The following is a 20115-nucleotide window of genomic DNA, read 5'->3' on the forward strand; positions in this document are numbered from 1 at the left end:
GAGCTTGAGGGGTGCATTTCTTTTTTTTTTTTTTACTTTTTCAGCCTGTAAAATACCCACAATGAGAAAATGTATGACGTTGGGGGTGTCGATTAGCTCAGATGGCATTCGACCCATGTACAAAGGCTCAGTCCTTGCTGTAGCAGCCCAGCAAAGGCTCAGTCCTTGCTGTAGCAGCCCAGGGTTTGAATCCAACCTGCGGCCCTTTGCTACATGTCTGTCTCTATCAAATACACTTGAAAAGGCCAAAAAATATCTTAAAAAATAATAATAATCCCTGATCAAGCTGCTCAATTTTGACAGCTTTTTTGCTGTTGTGGATTAATTCAATCTGCTTTTATCTGGAAGTAACATTTTGCAATTCTAGGTTGTTGTTTTTTTTTCACAAGTGATTTAAACTTAATTTTAAAGCCCATCTCAGCAAACCTTTTCAGTGCAGCACAGATTCAAATTGACACATTAATGCAGCAGTGTTGGAGAGCTCACCTCAGACATCTTGTGTGCTCTGTAGTGAGACTTGGAGCACTGCAGTAGCTGGGCTGCCAGATTGCAGTCTTTCCTGTACAGGTCCTGTAAGAGGCAGAAAGATTATCCTCAATCACTCAAGTCATACTCAAATCTTGTTCGTTTTGGCAGCCTGATGGTTCAAGTAAGCTTTTGACTGAGGGCAATTATGTTTGAACACCCTCTGGGAAAAAAAAAATGTAACGCTTTAAATTACAGCATTTTAATTGTGGTCTAATTATTTAGTAATTATGGGGGACTTCTGGAGAAAATAATTATACTGGTAATTATAATGGTAATGGTGCCATAGCAACAACAAATCTAAGAATACAAAATATCAATTTACTATTTATGGGGTATTTAAAAATGGTCATGGGGAAACAAAACAAAAAGCCTGGCATGGCGATGATGATAACAATTATCGAATAATGAGAAAATGTGTAAAACACCACAGAATATGTAGCATACATTATGGGCTGTTTTCTATTGGAAAATCAGGATAAGTAGCCTACTGCATTAGGCAATTCATTGATTTAGTGACCCGCCAAATGAATGGAACAAATTCATCCATTGAAGTTGATGGAGTTTAATTTTAATAAACACGTTTTTTTCAGCTATATTATTTCACCAGGTGTATTTTTCATTTGTATATCTTGTATCTTCCCACTACAGTCTGAGCTAGAGTTTTTGTGAAGTCTTATGATGATATCTCAACATGCTGTATATATTTTAAATGAGGGCACAAAAGGTGACCACTCACTTCTGACGATGTGAATGGAGTAGTGACAGTTTTCTTGAGGCTTTGTATAAACCTGGTATTCATTCGGTCTAATAAGAAGCAGGGACAGATTATGAGACAAAGGGCCCTTGGGGCCCCTGGGTCTGTGCGTCGTAGGTCTGTTCGGTAATCTATCCATCATAATAACCTGTTGTAGATTAAATGGTTTCGTCGATCATAAGTAATACAAATGTCATACATTTAGGTCTCAGGCATGACACATTTGAAAGGTTATTTTAGGGTTATAGGCAGTAAATTCAAAGCTTGCCCGCCGGAGGACATTTCTGCCTCGATTCCGACTCTGATGGGACAAATTCTACTCCCACTCAAAATGAACCTTGACTCCAATCAGCCTGGCTGGATCTGAGGGGATTGTCAAAATACTCTATAGCTCAGAAGTGCTAAAAACTGCCATAGACCAAAGACAGAAAATAACCTAACCTGACCTGGATCCCCCAGTAGAAATACCAGTAAAATCACTTTGGAAAAAGTGAGGCGTTCCAATTGCCACATGCCCCCGAGCTCAGATCCACGTCGCTAGGCCAGGGCTCCGAATTCTGGCAGGCCTGAGGATGCCCATTGATTTCAGTATAATCACTATAAAACACCCTCTGGCTTAGAGTTAATTCCTCTATCTGTTGTGGCTGCTTGAACCACAAATATACAGGATGTTGGATGATATAAAACATTTAGCAATAGTGGGTTCACAGAGATTGCTGCCAGCGGTACAGGACAACATGTTTCCATCAGAGGAAAAAAAATGCTTTTTTAAAGAGTTGTCATTTCAGTTTTCCAAGCCAACTGTTGTTTTGGTGCTAACAAGGTCGGGTTACTGACCAGGCAAGGAAACCAACCACCCCAAATCTCTGTAACACCGAACGCCCCAGGCTACTGCTTAAGATTTGAGGGGCTGCAGGCGAAATATAAGCTGGGCATGTCCTCAAGTGGAGTCCCATCATACCAAAAGCTCAGATATTGTGGGAGCCCATATTACATGATGTAGCCCTGGGCACTCACGTTGTCCTCTCTGAGTTTATTGATGGTGATCTTCGCCTCCATGAGGTGGTTGTTGAGGACGATGATTTCCCGGCTGAGGGCTCTCTTTTCCTCTTCATGGTGGTGGGACTGCAGTGTGAGAGAAAGAATCGACAGGGGAGAAGAAAAATTGGAGGAGGAAAAACAAAAAGGAAACAAAGGATGTGAGAAGTAGATCAAGTAGATGATAAGAAGAGAGGCACGAAGTAAAGGGTTAAAGGAAAGAGTTGAGTGTAAGATAACAAGAGAACGATGAGGGAGCCAAAGTTGGAGGAGCGAGAGAAGAAAAATAAGATGATAGAAGAAAAGAAGAAAAATGAGGAGAGGGGAAGAGAGCCGTAAGTCACTATCAAGTCTGAAGCCTGTGCCAGCGGCAGGTTTTAATTAAAAGAAGATTACACTTGCCAGCACTCATATCATATCAATTACTCTGGGAGTAAGAGAAAGAGGTATAGAGGGGGAGAGAGAAAATAAAGAGAGAGAAAGAAAGACAAATGAAACACTTGTTCTATTTTCAGTGATTACTGTCAAAGAAATGCAAAATGACTGCTGGAGTGACATTTTAGCCCCACTAACAGCAGAGCCTAATGATGGTTATGTCTGCTGCTTAGCCTGGTCTGTCTTTCTGTCTGTCTGCCCACTTTTATCTTGACAACTGCAATGACCACTGCAATTTGGCACAGGCAAGTCATGGTGCCCTGAGGATTATTCCTATTGATTTTTGGTGGTCCAGACCTCCCATTGAGCATCATCGGGCTAAAATCTTTATTTGCACATGAAACTAATGAGACAGATGGATTGAATAAAATCTTCTGTGCACAGTCTTCATCTGCAGAGGACGAACCTTTTCCATTTTGAACATGTGCTTTCCTCTGACACCTCCTCAGCTCAGAAAGTCAACCCAAGAATCTTATAACCTAATAAACAGGCTAATGGCTGAGAACATTCATGCTCCTGTGGGGATAAACCCAAAATTGGCCTCATAGTCTGCAGGGTAGTCAGCCCAGTATCTCTGGGAATTCTATCCATGTTAGATGATACTGCTCCTCACGATTTACATCCAGTGCCAATGTTCAGTGCTGTTGAAGGAAGCTGTGTGCCCTTAATGAGGAAACTCAAGGCGAACTGCTAAGACTTGCAAGGATCACATGACCGATGGAGACCATTGAAGTTGTCACTAGGCTATCAGTGTACAACTGTACATGGAAAAAGTAGTAGTGGCTGTTCATAGACAGGGAAAAATGTAACAAAGCTCATTATTTTTCTTTTTTGACAGGTTTTGATTCAAATGTGATCGGTGCACTACATTTGAAAAGGGAGTTCCAATTAAGCCCCTCTCACTCTGAACCTCATGAACGTGCATACAAATGCATACTTCTATGCAAAAGAATTTAACCACAATTAACCATCTCTTCAATATAATTAGATTTATTATTTCTGCATTAATATACCAGTAATGTGCAAGTCTTACTTCCAGCAAAAGCAGCAGCTAGAATGTCTAAGAAATAACATTAAGAGAAACAGCTCAATACCATTGTAATGAAAAGACAACAGCTTGGACTTCTTTTGTAATATACTACAGTTGCATATTTATAATACTACTGTGAACATTTGCACATTTATGAACACTTGACTTGTACTGCTCTTTTGACTTTTACTTTTTACTGTGTATATATATTTATATTGTTATGTTTTTTTATTTTTAATAGTTTATATTTAGAGAATGTTTGTCATGCACCAACGACACCAGAACAAATTCCTTGTATGTGTAAAATCATACTTGGATTTCGGATTTTGATTCTGATTAAAATGTCCAACTTCACTGCAGAAATAAACATGTTTATAGCCTGGTACAAAAACAGTTTTGTTCTGTTCATAACCCGTTCAAATTACATTAAGGCTTAAAGTTATGCATAATTATTGATTGACAGATAGGTGCTGTTACAGATGGCTTGTTTGAGCACCCAGGCTTCACCCATTTTTAGATTAACAGCAGGATCAGGATGGCAGTGGACAGAGCCAGCACACACTTTGAAATCTATGGGTGACACAACAGATACTACGTCCTATAATGGTGCGTCTATGGTCTATGGTGCATGCTACAAGATTAGCTTGCAGGTCGTAGTGGTCCATCAAGAATCTCAGTATGTGGTGAAGCATAAAGTAAGTGCATGGAGTTTAGAGTTGTGAAAGTTAACAAATGTCAATGTAATTCAGAATGTTCTGGTGATGGGATTGGCTGGTTAGAACTGATACACAAAAATAAAAAAGATATTTCTTTTTATTATCTCAGAACTTGGAGCACTATGTTGATATATAAATCTTACAATATAAAGTCAAATTATTCAGAAATACATGTACTAGTTATACGTGTGTACTACTAATGAAATCAAAATGCTATAAGATTTCATGCTGGGACAGATTTTGTTAAACTCTTTTGATAATCACACGGACAGATAATAGTCCTACAGGTCCTGAGAAGCATAGAGACTTGAACATACACGTCATAGCAACTGGGCTCAGTCTGCTGATGAAGACTGTGTGGTACAGTCGAGTCCAGAACAAGTGATTAACTGGACCCTGGATTGAATTCATGTCACCGGTTTGTTAGCTGTTCTGTCCAACGTCTTTATGAGCTGCAGTTAACCTTGCAGCCTGTAGGGGCCAGAAGTGAGTTCTGTTGGTTAAACAATTTCTTTTTCTCTGCCTCTCTCTCTTTCTCTCTCACACACGCACACACACGTTTGTAAAAGCTGCCACACAGCACCAGTTCACCAACTGACAAATGATACAGCTCTGAGCACTCACTTGGCCTCCCGCTCTTCTCTCTTCTAATCTCACAATGGCGGTGATTGTTTTGAAATACAGGGGTGCACAGCCAATCTAATAGGTGGCAATTAATGTCAGTTTAAGCAGTAGGCCAGCATTGATATCCAAATCCAATTCTGTTAGGGTCTCATTAATCTGCTGTCGAGACATGCAGCACCCTGGCACTCTCTCTTTCTCATTACTCTGGATTTCTATTCCTATTTTGCGATGCTGACTGTGCAGATGAGCATTTTAGGGCATTTTAAAAGCTCAGATATGTAATTTCACACTATTCTGTCTTTGTTAAAAATATGTTTTATTGGCTCAAAGATGATTTCTCATGTTAATGTACCATTACATTACTGCTTTTGGTTCCATGCCTTCTAAATACAAGAGTAATGTAAACCCTACAAAAACTGTAAATCACTTGTTTCAGCTGACAATGAACAGATAAGAATACTACATATATTAAGGTATAATATGTCGTAAAGGCAACATTGGACGCCAAGACTATAAAGATAATTTACAACGAAAGTTATTGAAGAAAAGTTGTTTTTCAGTTTTGATCAAATTTTTACATTTAAAGATACATTCACTATTGTCGACTTAGATTTTAAATCTTACATATATAAGTAGTGTAACAAAGTGCAAACTAGTAAAATTGTGGTAGAAAGAGTTTCACTTTTACTTGAGTAAAAGTAGTCACAGTGTAAAAATACTGCAATACGAATAAAACAACACTGATGAGAGCGAATCAAAGCCAAAACAAGTAGCTAAAAGACACTAAAACGCTCTATAGAGCTGAGGGGAGGAGCAAAGCTGTGTTATACCTCTGTGGCTCGCAACACAGTCATTTCATCCCTTTTTATTAATAAGTGCTGCTTTTAAAAACTGTCTTGTCTTCCCAGATCTCAGCCATTAACTTTATTATTAGTACTGATAGGAATTATGGCCAAAAGCACAAAAATAAGACCCGAGTTTTAAGGAAATTGTTAATGTAAAAATATGAGACTTACAGCTTTATTATTAGCAAGAAGCACAAAACTGTCTCTGTCTGCTTGTCACAGTCATTTCTAAAACCTCTCGTTTTTCAAGACCTGGTGTGACGTATGTCCGGTGTACTGAGTGACCTTCAGTGCGACAAATAAGTGTGAATACATTGTTGTACGTTTAAAAAAAATAAACTGCCACTTTGAAGCCAGGAGTAATCTGTTTCCCGCTCTATAGCTGCTGACTTTGATAACTTCCATATATCCATTAATAATCTCTTGCGCATGATTAGAGGCAAACAGAGTCCACCTACAGATTAAAAATGAACAAAGAGAAATCTTAATAGGATTAAAAGTGATGAGCACGATCTCGTACTGTACTTTGAATAAAGCGAAGGAAGTGTCATTTTAATTAGAGCGTTGTGGCCAGCAGAGGAATCACAGCTGTGCACACTGATTTTTTTGCTATCTCCTCTAGTCACACTGTGTCGGATACACAGCCTGTCACCAAAGACGTTCTTATCAGTGGGTGCCACACATATAAGAGAACAGTGTCAAGGAAAATTAATACAAAATTTAACTATCATATCTTGACCTAGTGAAGAAGAATTTCTCACCACTAAGCAGTTTTTCTCTTTTTTTGTCTTTTGACCCCAAATAGAGTACATTTGATCACACATTTAAATTCCTGACTCTATATCCTGAGTCTATAATGCAGATATGTTATGGAATAAAACGATAATAGCTAAACTACTAAAAAAAAGGAGGATTTGTTGTGCACAGTTTATAAAAAGAGAAACATTTTGTTTGTTTTTGTTGAGACACTTTCAGTTTGTTTTATGTATTCTGCTGGAGATACTGCCTCCTCAACGGACAACAAATGAAGCCTAAATCCCGTGAGATGCAATTACTGAAGACTGTGGTTCACAGAGAGCAGAAAATTTCACTCCAGTTAAATACAGTCTCATTTTTTGTTGGAAGGGGGGAAAAAAATAAAAGAAACAAATGAGATTTTCTAACCTCATTACAGAGGATTTTAAAAATGGAGACACCAAAGATGAGTGACTCAAAATAAACTACATGTGACTCAGAGCAAAGGTGTTTATCACTGATACGTTTTAAAAGGTTCAAACAATAATGGAGTTCTATAATTATAATAATACTCTAATGCTATAATATTAATAAGATATATCAGGTTTTGGATAATACTTGTTAGTAGGGTGAAGGGTCATTGTTGGTTTGATCTGTGCGTCTACACGGGATAAGTTCAAGCACAGTACTCTACATACTGTAGTTATGTGCATAAAACTTCAGGTTGCATGTATGCGAGTGAAACTTCTGTCATTATGCGGCGTGCACGGACAGCTGGACTGATTAAAACAGAAGCATCTGTTTCGTCAGATGTGCGCGAGACAGCGACTGAAGTACTTTCTGTGAAGTTTAACCTCAGACTTAAATTTGAAGTTTTATTCAGCAAAGCAAATATTCTCTCCCCGCAACTGCAGTATCATAAGTTAACAACCAACAACGGAGAATGCATTAAAGATGAACTTATCCACCTCCTTGTATTCATTCCAAACAAATTCTGCATTTTCATAATGTGTACTGAAATAAATCTGAAGCACGGGCTGACTGTGATGTAAGAATACAATGTTTGGCAAACAACAAGATAATAAATTAGCTCCAATAACATCACCATTAAGTTTCACTTCTGCTGCTGATTCACTGTCCAGGTTTGTTTTTCTGCTCCACAAAGAATCAGGACTAACTCATTACACGCATAACATCTGCTGGGTTTTCACTACGTTGCCACTCTCCCATATGTAAGTTGCACTTGTCAGCGAAGACTTATGATTAATGACTGTAGTGTTAATAGTACTAATTAGTGCACCGCAGGCGGCGTTGCTGCTCACTGAAGAGCAGCGAGCAACACATACAGAGAGGGGCACATATACAAAGCAACAACAGGCTTCCTTCACTCACATCGGGGCTGTTTTTCATCTAACACTTTCTGCATTGGTAAACATACACAAGCAAGCTATTGTTTGCTATTTGGCCGTTCTTATGGGAATCTGTGATATCAAAACAACAATAAATGCTTCCCTACCTCAGGTTTCTATGACTACTCTGTTCACCATCTAACACATTCCTTATTTAGCCAAACATATCTATCACCTAAAGCGTTCATATTCTGTTTACATTCTCATAATTCTCCATATCCTCCATGTTTCCCTGTTTTAGATGTCAAATGCACAAACAAATACTGGTCTAATATTGCCATGCATGATAAACTAAGCAGCTAAAATGCATTGATCCTGAATCAGAAAGAACCGATCAGAGACCCCAGAGATTAGACTAAGCCTCTGTGTTTCATGAATAAACACATAAATAATTCTTATTGGTTTTGACAGGTGGTAGATTAAGACATCTGGAAGAGCGCTGCATATGAACAAAGGTAAACCATGCATCTATTTGGGGAGATGCTGTGAGTAGGGACTAACAGTCGTTTTTCATTATTGATTATTCTATTGACCAAACTTTCGGCTGTGATATTATTTATTCAGTCTATAAGATATGAACATAATGAAAAACGCCAATCATTAAGTCTACGGTGATGTCTTAAAATTAGCATCAGAGGAGCAGGTTTTGAATCTCACTGTTTTAAAATATGTTTGTTATTTTCAGTGTTACAAATATTGCTGCTTTTCAGATACTTTTTGATGTTTTTTTTTTAGACTCAGATCTCAAACAGATCAGAAAATAAGATCTCAATCTGGCCTCTGTAACTCCCCCTATCCACCATTCAGAAGCAGTATATAAACATACAGTAGCACCTGAGCACCTTAATAAAAATAAAATAAAAATGTGTACACTGCTTATAAATGGTTAATAGGAGAACTTAAGTGATGCTGCAGATGCTCATGTTTCTTCTAAAACATCACTGTTAACTCGTCGGGGAGGATCAGTTGGGACATATGGCAGAACATTTGTCTGGATGCTGAAAGGAGAATCATTTGCGACTGTGCATCAATAAGGTGTAATAAGAGCATTGGCCGTGGACTCCCAGCAGAGCAGGAAATGATTTGTCAGTGTATACGGGTTGAGGAGCTGGAGATGATGAAGACTCACATTAACAGTAAACTGGACAGGAGTGGTGACATGTGAACACACATGTCAGAGAAACTTAACAAATATACTTTTTGGCACTTTGGAGCAGTGGAAAAAAATGTGAACACAACATTGACACATTGTTTGAGTTGATATGTTGGCCTTGTTAGCAGACAGCTGCCTATGTATATGTTACGTAGCAGTTACGGAACAAGATTAGCATTGATTTAGAGTCGTGTTTCTGGCCACCTGGTGAACGTAGGTCCAATATTCACTCTCCACTCGCTCTGTTTTTGGTCTCTACCAACTCCTGAGGGAAATATCTGTCTGTTTAGCTGCTAAATGCTCCACTGTGTTCACCAGCCAGTATCTAAATTTGTCTGTCTGCTGCTTTGTGCTGAGCAGGTAGTTGGTACGTTGGAAGTTGTTGGCCGGGCAGCTTAACAATGAGCTTAAATTTAAAGTCAAAGGTTCATTGCTCCATTACAACAACAAACACCCCCTCAGTATATTAGGTAATTAAAATTAGCTCCATCTTTACCAGCTGCAAAATGTAAGTGATGTTTAAACATGAATGCATCAATAATTCCATACTTTTCTTATAATGAAGGCAATGTGAAAGTTGTCACTTACATTTTTAATCTTAACAATCTTAAGCAACAACAATACATCCAAATGTATTTGTTGATTATATTTTGTATTATTAATCTGAGTCTGCAAATAAATATAATTATCAAATAAATGTAGCGGAGTAGAATTCTTAAATAACATACTGTAAAATAATGATACTCAAGCACAGTACAAGCACCTTATTCACTTTATCACTTGCACCAACATGCTGCAGAGACAAAATCAAGGTTGAGTATAAAACTAGGATTAACACATTAACACAAGACTGTGTGTTTTTGCATTTTAATTTTAAGTTGCGTCTCTTTCCTGATTTACAATCAGAGGATCTCCAAGATGATCAATAAATGTTAATGCTGATTTTTGATTAAATACGTACTTCACAGCCGTACTGTGTTTACTGGTGACACTTTCTCATAAAATGGACATTAAACTTGTTAGGAGAGAAGTCTTTGAGTAAAGCTTCTGATTTCTGTCCAGCTCCGAGTTGGCAAAGAAACATTCAGCACCACGGACAGCTCCTTTAAAACTGAAACAAACTGAAACATCGTATTTGTATTTAAAAAAAAAAAAAAGACTAAACGCTCTAACAACAATTAACCTATATCATATCATGTCTGTTATGTAATTAGAAGTATTAGTAGTGTTTGTTTATGTAACTAGTACTGAATTACACTGTGTACGTTCAGTGTGAAACTTTAAAGTTTCATCTATTGTAATGCAGCCTGCGTAGTATATTTTGGGTAGCACAGACTACCTGACTAACAATTGTATGCAAATATGTCTTTTCTGCTTGCATCAGCACTGTCTTAGAAGAGGCTCAAAGATTAATTTGAACTCATACTAAACAGTCTCACAGGCACCAAGCTATAACTAGTCCATCGTTGACATTGCCAGAGTTATATTTCATCAATGTCATTTTGCCTTTTTTAGATATATTATTTAATCAAACAGCTTCATCTGCATGATCTACAGATCAGAACAGTTTCCTCTCCATCCACAATCACTCCAGTGCCATCACAACACGCATCCATCAGTTCTTCCGGGTGTTAATCTCTTGTTTTGCTCCTTATAAAACTGTTTAATTCTTTGCTGTTTTCCACTCGACCTTGTCAGTTTTGTCCTCTCAAAACTTTTAATTACGTGTCTGATTTGATTGGAGCCCGCCTACACGGACTGTCTTCTACAAAGGAACATATTTCCCCCTTGAAATGCCATTGCATGACAGGACATCAAAAGAAATGGCAATCCCAATGAGGCCTGCCTCTATAAAAAAAAATAAAAAAATATCTCATACTGTCTCCTGCCATGAAGACCGATTTGCTACACCAAGGCCTCTCCACTAGACAGACAATCCCTTTGAAAAGCCAACCAGTTTTCAAAATCATTTTCACATGACTAGAATACGTTCGTGTGTGCGTGTACTGTACGAGAGGAATGATCCATGATGTGAAGACATTTTAGGCTTGCAGTCTATTCATGATATGACAAACCAAGAAGGATTACATTTGAACAACCACAAATAATAGGCTGCAAATACTGCAAGACAGATGCTGTTGTAAATAGCTGTCTTCTGAACATACAGTACTGGAGTGATTTATTGCAATTCTTACGCCTCGCTGATTCACCACCATGCACGAGTTCACAGAGAAATTCATCCAGCAAATCTCCATTATCTGCCACAAATCAGAATATAGCTATTCACAGTGGATTGTGCTTTTTCTAACACCTGTGCATGTATACAAAAAACATGGTTGTTGCGAGTACACACATCCACCTACAGAGAGCATTGCATTATGGGGCTTTTTGTCGCCTTTTTTTATTGCTATACTAGCGAGTTTCTTCAAGTGCGTTTATAGCGTTTCTTACAATTATTCTTCCATACAAGTGACTTGTTAAACCTACAGGAGTTTCTGACAGCCTGTAAAGTGTTTTATTGCAACAACAAAACAAAACAAAATTCCGATGAATGTAAACGACTTTAGAGGCCAAATTATCTGTCAAGCTGCTGAGAATTCACAAACGATGAGAAGCTCAAAAAGACATTCAGAAAAAAAAGCTTTTGACCATTTCTAAGAGCCTGTCAGGAAAATGTCTGTGACTGCGAGCTAAACGTGAGATTTATGTCATGCTTTAATGGAAGTATTTCAAATCTCATAATCAAATGTATCTAATATTTAGGGCCATTACGATAGATTGCTCAATCTGGAAGTGATCTGGAGGATGGGTGCTGTGTCCTTGGGTTAGGAAACTAAAACACTAAAGACAATAGTGGCCGCGAAACATGTGAAAAAAGGGAAAGGCCCTATCTAGAGCCAGTGATTAATTAGTCTGTTCTGGGCTACTGTGCTGTTCAACATGGCATAGATGCCATTCTACGCAGCATCTGTAAGTATAAAAGGCTCATTCTGAGGTTACAAAAACACAGCAATTCTTATTTAATAATAAAAAAAAATGTTATGAATATTTTATTCCATTTCTGCCATATTCTGTAAATAGACCTTTAACACTGGACCTTTAGCACACAAATATGGGAGTGATATCAATCCCTCATCTAACTCTTATGAGGTGCATATCATAAAATACTGAATGATTCCTTCAATGCATTTGCTGTTTTAATAGAAATTGACATGAAAGTAGAATAAATGAGGGAAATCAGTTGACTGCTGCTCACTATTTTACTTCGCTATGGGTCAATATTGTCTTGCCTTCTTCCATTAGTGTTTGTGGCTCTGACAAGCCCTATGGATCAAACTTCTGATGAGATTACGAGCCACTTTAATCGAGATACTGTAAGTCATAAGGACGGACCTTGCTGTAGAGCCGGCTCATCTTCGGGCTGATAAATCCCAGAGCAGAGGTTACAAAGGGGAAAAATGCTCAAGGAACCTCTCAACCTGATGTGATTGGACAGCTGCTGCTGAGGTGACCAGAACAGCAGTTAGCTATAATAGTTTTCTAACAGGGTTGCATGGCAGGTAAGACCAATTACTTTGGACATTGATTGCGCTCCGTGTCTTTGATCATGTAATTGCTTTGAGAGAGATGAGAGCGGTTCTGCTGCTAAACAGGTGTGTTCAAATCGATTATGGTAGATTTCTCATTTCTTAGACTGAGAGAGAGACAGACAGAAAGAGCAGAGAAAGTAAATGTCATCATCACTCTTACATTATCTGGTTGCATTGGACCATATGTAACGTGATGTCATTTATCACGATCGCTGTATTTGAGGATCTGAAGCTTGTGCATTTATCTGTTTGTCTCTCTTCCTGCTGCTTGGCTGTAAACTCCCGGCTGGCACTTTTCCAGTTATATTCCTTTGCAAAAAGAAGCCAAGCGTCCTCAGCATGGGTCGAAACACTTAATGCAATCATTGATCTATATTTCAGTAGGTGGGTGAAGATTACAATTACATTATACCCATTCGGTTGATGCTTCTGTCTGTCTTCAGTGTAAAAGTTGTTGGATGTCAAGGGGCCAGGAGGAAAAAGTACTAAACACTGTTCAATATTTACTGCAACCACAACCGGAAACTTTCCTTTACCAAGTTCTGTGAATTTCTAAACATAACCATAAAAAACATTCAGCATGCTGTTATTGCTAAGTTGATTTTATATTTTAAGAGCGACTGAAGACTAGACTTTCAGTTTAAATGTGTTATGTGTCCAATTCTGGGTATATTTCAGACGATTTTAGCAACTACTGTGCTGTGTTTTGTTTCCAAAGGAAGTTTTCTGAATTTCATATACCTCTGGCTGCTTCTCCAATATCAGCTGAGACTTTTGGGTTTTGTAGTTAGTTAGAACGATCCACCAAAATAATAGAAAAATGAAACATCAATTCTCGAAACAGTTTGAAATACCACAACTTATAATATCATCAAGGAGATTCCTGCGGATGTCATTAGGAGAACGGAGGTTTAAAGCAGGTAAGAACATCCACAGGTAGCAATTTTTCAAATGTGACTTGTTTGCGCTGCGTTTTTAGGCTCAATTTCAACATATTTTCTCTTGAATTGAACTTGAAAACATTTAAATTGTTGACAATGCAAAGAAAAGAGTTGCTGCCAAGACAATTTGTTCTTGGCCATCTCAGCATCTACTATCATTTTATACAAAGTAAACTGTAAGTAATGGTTTCCTAGTAACTACAGGACTTCATGTTCTCGAATAAATGATTCCAGGTCGAGCTTCGGGTCACAAGCTGTTTAGCTCTATGTGTGTATGTATGTACGTGTGTGTGTGTGTGTGTGTGTGTGTGTGTGTGTGTGTGTGTACACAACTATGTGGCTGAGTTCACAAATCCCTGTCACCTTCATACATCTTTTATGAGAGACTTAGTGAGAACTCTGTGGTACGCACAGACTCCATTAGGATTCTGCACTTCTTGATAATATCAATACAAATAACCACAGCGGTCAGGAAATGTGAAAGCTCAGAGAGTGAGGCTGAAAATGTAGTCACACAGCGGTGAGGTCTGTACAAGCAAGTGATGGCCTGAAGGTGGGAGAAGCTGGATGGATGCCTGATTAAATCTGTGACCCCTACTGAGTGCTGGAAGGAGTACTCATATTATTTACTTAATAGAAATGCCAGAAATACAGCACTCACAATTACAATAAATGACAGTAATGTACACAAATTATTATAATGCAGGGTAGCCATATATAATTATATTATTTTATATTATATGTTTGGGTTATAACTACTGATGCATTAATGTAAGCAGCACTTTAGTAGCTAATTTTAACCTTTTAAATGTACTGTTGCACATTTCAATTTACAACAACGTTTCATATTTTCTTGTCTTGTCACACGTTTTAGATCAAACTATTAATCTGGAAAATAACTACAGTCTAATAAATATAATTAAGTAATAATTACAATATATCCCTTTAACAAGTGCTGGAGTAAAGCAACATAAAATAGAAAAGCACAAACTTGTTCTTCAGGACTTGAGTAAATGTACTTTCTTTCTTTCTTTCCTTCCACTGTATATCACATTTAAATGTTCTTTAAAAACGATTTTGTGACTGTATATATGGAATATAATATGTATAACGTTGGTTTCATTAATATTTAATAACAAGTTTTTGTTACATTAGAATGAGCCTTTTGTATTAAGACACCGCAAGTCCTCTTTCACAGATGTTGCAACTAAATGTTAGCTCTGGATAAGGCCTTATACATTTTTGGGGCCACTGTGAAGGAGAGGGTGAAGTGAAGCGGTTGCAATCAGCAACAATGTGGCTAAATGCCACTAAACCTTATATCTTAAAGATACTTTTCTGTCAATAATTCTCCTAATACAATAACTGTGTAACAATAAAGGTTGCAAGGCGACATAGTTTGAAACTAAGTTTCTTATGGAAACACTAACAACAGTATAATGTGGTCTCAACACAATCAACTTCTAAGGTTGCCGTCATAACGGTGTTTGTGTTTTTCATACAGTACAAGACTGAAATGCAGCAGACAGTTTATCGGTTTAATGGTTAATAAAACAAATAATGACCCTTTAACACTGTCGGCTAGCTTTACTGCCCTCACCAAGAGAACACTGTGTTTGTAAGATGTTTTGGGCAATATGGTGTGTCTGATTTTTAAAAAACAAGATATGATTTTGGTTGAGTTTGTGCTACAGTTTGAAACATCTCTTAATCGTGAGGTTAAAACTGCAAACACCTCAGCAGGATTCTCTTACCGTCCTGTGCATCTTGTCCTCCAAATCCTGGTTGATCCTCTGAAGAGCTGCATAGCTACTCTGGATCCTAAAAGGACAGAAAAAGAATTATGGCCTGTAAAAAATGCTAATCACAACATATTATCTTAAAAGAGTGTTTCAAGGTTCATACCACCAAATAGGCACCAGTAATCACCACATAAATTTAAATGGGGGAAATAAATGAATTACAAGATCAGAGCAGTGAATCACAGAGGGGATTTTTAGCATGTGGTTCTGATGTTTGAAGATCACTGAGGATAAAAATATGCACAGTAAAACAAAACACAGTAAAAAAAAAAGAGCTGATGATATGTTTAAGTGCCACAGCAGGTGGTCCTAAAAAAAATATCATAAGTGATTATAAAAAACTTTAAATATTTTATCACAGCAAATCAGTAAACATGCATAAACAGAACCACAGCACCGACTTGCAGCTAAGGACACGCTGAGCTTCTTACTGTGCTTTATTTATTACTCTTCCTTTTGTGTTGTGTTTCTTAACAGCTCCCTCCTGAGTCCTTCTGGTCACCCTGGCTCTTTAGTAGACCTTCCAGTGCATTAGTGAGCTTAATGGAACAGGACCCAGACTCTCCATTTGTTAACTTGTTACTGGTCTTTTATCCGGTCACCTCTCATTTCAGTATAACATTTTTCACATTAGCTCTTGGGGCCTAAGAGAGTGTTGATGAACCAGCATTTATGGCTCCATTAACCAGACAAATATGGAGAGTGCAGGCGGTGGAGACAGAAAAGCAAAGACCAATCATAAAACAAAGACCTGAAAGAGATTTGAGCGGGTACAGTGGCACTGAGAGAGAGTGCTTTAATGACTGATGAACAAACAAAAGATCATTATGAGTAACGTATTGCTTTTATTCATTTAAAGGAGCATAAGACCTGAGTCTGTCAGGTTTGCCTTCAACAAGCTCTATCAATCATACGGATGTTAATATTAGGAAGGGATTGGGTTCTGCCAGTCTTTAGAAAACAAGATGGAGCATAGCCTGAAAGACTCCCCTGGGCACACAAACATGCCTGGTCCACCAGGACGACAGCTGATACTGTCAAAGAGGAATTTTAAGTTTATTTAAACAGCACATTAATAACATTTATGTTTAATACTCTGGTCTGTCTGACCAGAAAGTTTGCTGTATTTGCACATAATCTCATTTCCCTGAGGTTATTATCAGACTGCTAAATTAAAACTCATAGCTGGAAGGCCACTCATCTATTTATCACTGAGCTCCTTTTACATGTTGAAGTAAAGCTGAATTTATTTCCAACATTTTAGAGATCTATTCGATATATTCAAAGAGCATATCTCTAAAAAAAATATATAAATGAATACATGGCTGGCAAAAGGCCATGATATAAGTGGGATGATTCATTGTATCACATGCAGTGAAAAATATGCACTCGGGGGAAGCTGATGCATTATTTTTCAATAACAACACGGCTCATCTGGATTATGGATGGTGAGTTAAAAGGTAAAAGCTTGCAAGCATTTTGGTCAAGTGTGTGATCATGACAGGAGGAGGGCAGCGGAAATTTTCCACACACCATCTATCTTTCTTGTTATTTGATGCTTATTTAATACAATGTTTGGTTTTCATGACATTCATCGAGTATATGTATCAAGTTCCCTTTATGTACATAGATGCTAATTAGATCTCGCAATCAAAGGATCACAATCGACTGGAAATATCGGACAATTCTGCAAAATCCTAGATTTCAGTAACTTCAACGATGATTCCCTTTTTACAGTATCTCCACATGAGTACAATACGGTTACGGTTAGAGAAAGCTGGTGATTATGGCAAATCACGTATGCTAGAGGAATGTTCAAGGATATGCAACATTTGATCAACGTGAAGGAAGAGCTCGTTTAAGGTCATTAACAGGGTATGAATTCTTCATGACAGCAAGATGTGCTACAGGTCACCCTACTGCCTGCACTAAATGTCAGCATTCATAGTGTGCATGTGGAAGCATATAATATGGGCTTAATAACTTGGAATATTGGGCTGGAAAAAGGCATATTAGATTAAGTGTGAAAATAAATTTCTTTGACATCACAGGACAACTTCGGTGGGTTTGTCCCTGGTGGGAAATTAGCAGTTCATGTATACCTAAAAAGACAGAGTCATGCACAAGCGCGCACACACCTGCGTAGTTTCTCTGTAAATTTCTCCAGTTCCTCCTGGGCCCGGCGCAGCTCGGTCTCCAGGTACTGCCGAGTGGAATCGAATTCTGTTTCCACCATCTCTAGTTTGTGGGTGGTGTACGAGAGGCGTTTACGGAGGTCATCCTTGTGATCGTGGAAAGAGCTGAACAGAGAGAGTTTACCCGTCTTGAAGACGCACAGTCACAACGCTGATGTGCTTTCATTGATGTTAGAGTTTGTCACATTCATAGAGCCAGGCAGAGAGAGGCAGAGACAACAGAGACAGAGAGAAAAGGCAATAGAGTAAAAAAAAGTGTATATGTGTTTGTGTGAGAGGGAGGGAAGAGGATGAAGTGTAGCTGGAGTGTAATTCAGTTTGGAGTGAGAGAGGTCCCAGGCAGGAGAAAGGCAGTGATACCAATGGGGAGGAGGAGATGGATGGAGGAGGAATACTAATCATTTCCCATTCACAGGGAGGGAACAGAGCTGGGAAAGGAGCTCCCATCGGTGTAATGGTGAATTTCATTACACACCCCCTCTATCGAATCTCTGAAAGAACAGGAAAGGTTTTTTGCCCCCAGACAAAGACCATGGGAGAAGAAGAGGAGAATATGTAAAATGAACCATGGCGTGTGTGTGAGTAAGCTTTAAAAGAGGGTGAAAGAGCATGAGAGAGAGAGAGAGTGAGAGTGAGAGAGGCCAGAGTAGCATCATTTCAACACCACCACCATCAACAGCAACAACATACCAGACAGGGAGCAATATTTTGGCTGTGCATTTGATGCAGGTTTGAGTGTGGAGGATGAAAACACAGCGACAGGACTCACTGAGGGAATGGATGTGGTAATGAAAGGCTAGAGATGGGGGAGCAGGGGCAGTGTGCGCTCTAGGGGATTTAGCATTTTGCCAGACTGATGGATACTTGGCTCACGGAGAGGTTCGATGTCTCAGCGCTGCCAACCAGCAGGCGCAGCGAGTGCACCTCCAAGTTCACCTCGGCCCAGAGCCTCAATTAGGAATCTGGCAGTAAAGGAGGAGAAAATGCTGTCCACTGTGATGCCCTCAGAAAGACTTAAGGACCATCTTGTGTCAATACATGGGTGGGGCAATGGACTACCCTTAATGTCTGGACATTTGGTTTAAGAGCTCCACTAATTAAGTCTTCATCAAGCAGTAAAAAAGTCAGTATAAAGGAAAAAAATGAGCCAATGGATGCGGACATAAATAAATATCTTGGCTTGTGCAAAAACAGCACGTATGCACCAAGTTTCGTGAAGGGATTGATAGCACTCATATAATCTGTTTGTAAAAAGGCACAGTTTGACATTTAGGATTCACTTTCTTGCTAAGAGATGGATTCCACTCTCGTGTCTGTGTGTTAAACGTGGATACACTTCGCGAAAGGACTAAAATCTGGGTGAAATTTCTCTGTCCAAAGTGAAAAACTGTGCCTACACACACCTCTAAATCTCATATATTGTAACTTGCTTGTTTAAACCAAACGGAAACATGAATGGACAAACATTTGTGGGTTTTAGAGGAAGCTACAAGCTGTAACAGCTGGGAGGGGAGAAGAGACGCCGCCTCTAACTGCTTTTCCATTACGTCTTGAGTACAGATCAAACAAACTACAACATGTTAATTAGAGAGCTTTAGAAGTGTTGATATGTGCTTTTTTAAAATTTCGGTAAGAGCCAGGCAAGCGAGCTGTTTCCACTTGTTGATGTTAAGCTAATCTTATCGCCTCATGGCTCTGTACTCGTGTTTTCAATCTTCTCATATGGTTCTGGACAAGAGAACAAAAACTATTTCTTTAAGTGCACGGCTTGATCAGAATGATGTCAGCTTAGCAGAAAGACTGACAGCAGGGAATGTGCTAGTCTGGCTTCATCCAAAAGTGGAAGAAATATGCCAACTAGCCCCTCGAAAATACAGATATATAATAAAAATATGTGGTTGTAGGGGGAGTTGAGATGAAGCAGTGACTAAGTGCAGAATCCCAATGACCAAAAACCAAGATATGCACTCTATGTCTGGCAACTGTGCTATCACCAGATACTGCAGAGATACTCTAGGCAGATGAATGGAGTGTTGCAAAGAAAGCAAATATTTTCCAAATTGTCGAACTCTTCCATGTAGAGATAGACAGATAAGTGGATGGATGAGTCACTGAAGAGTTTATCCAACATGCTGATACTTGCATAATTCAGCCTACTTCCGCTCGCCCGGCGCTACAACAAAACAAAACATTTACAAACTCTCTGCTGTCGAACTGCTGCGAGTGATGTTGTAAAATCACATGGCAATGAGCCAGAGCGCTATGTGAAAATCGCTGTGGGCTCTTATCACTATGTAATGCCAGTTTAATTAAGTCTGAG

At 38.7% G+C, this 20115-nt stretch overlaps 1 protein-coding gene across 2 annotated transcripts in view; it reads right to left on the reverse strand.

The window, feature by feature from the left end:
- The window catches only part of begain (brain-enriched guanylate kinase-associated), a 43927-nt gene that overhangs the window by 10621 nt on the left and 13191 nt on the right, over positions 1–20115 (reverse strand). The window contains exons 3-6 of one of the 2 annotated variants that reach the window (XM_019259174.2): positions 17739–17900; positions 15553–15619; positions 2300–2407; positions 487–570 (exon numbers count right to left, since the gene is read on the reverse strand). In XM_019259174.2, coding sequence (XP_019114719.1) covers positions 487–570; positions 2300–2407; positions 15553–15619; positions 17739–17900 — 421 coding nt within the window. Of the gene's footprint in view, positions 1–486; positions 571–2299; positions 2748–15552; positions 15620–17738; positions 17901–20115 lie in introns of those variants that run through there. The other variant, XM_019259176.2, reaches the window with a different exon arrangement.

The sequence above is a fragment of the Larimichthys crocea genome, chromosome XXIV (genome assembly GCF_000972845.2).
Source record: "Larimichthys crocea isolate SSNF chromosome XXIV, L_crocea_2.0, whole genome shotgun sequence".
In the NCBI taxonomy this organism is placed as follows: domain Eukaryota; kingdom Metazoa; phylum Chordata; class Actinopteri; family Sciaenidae; genus Larimichthys; species Larimichthys crocea.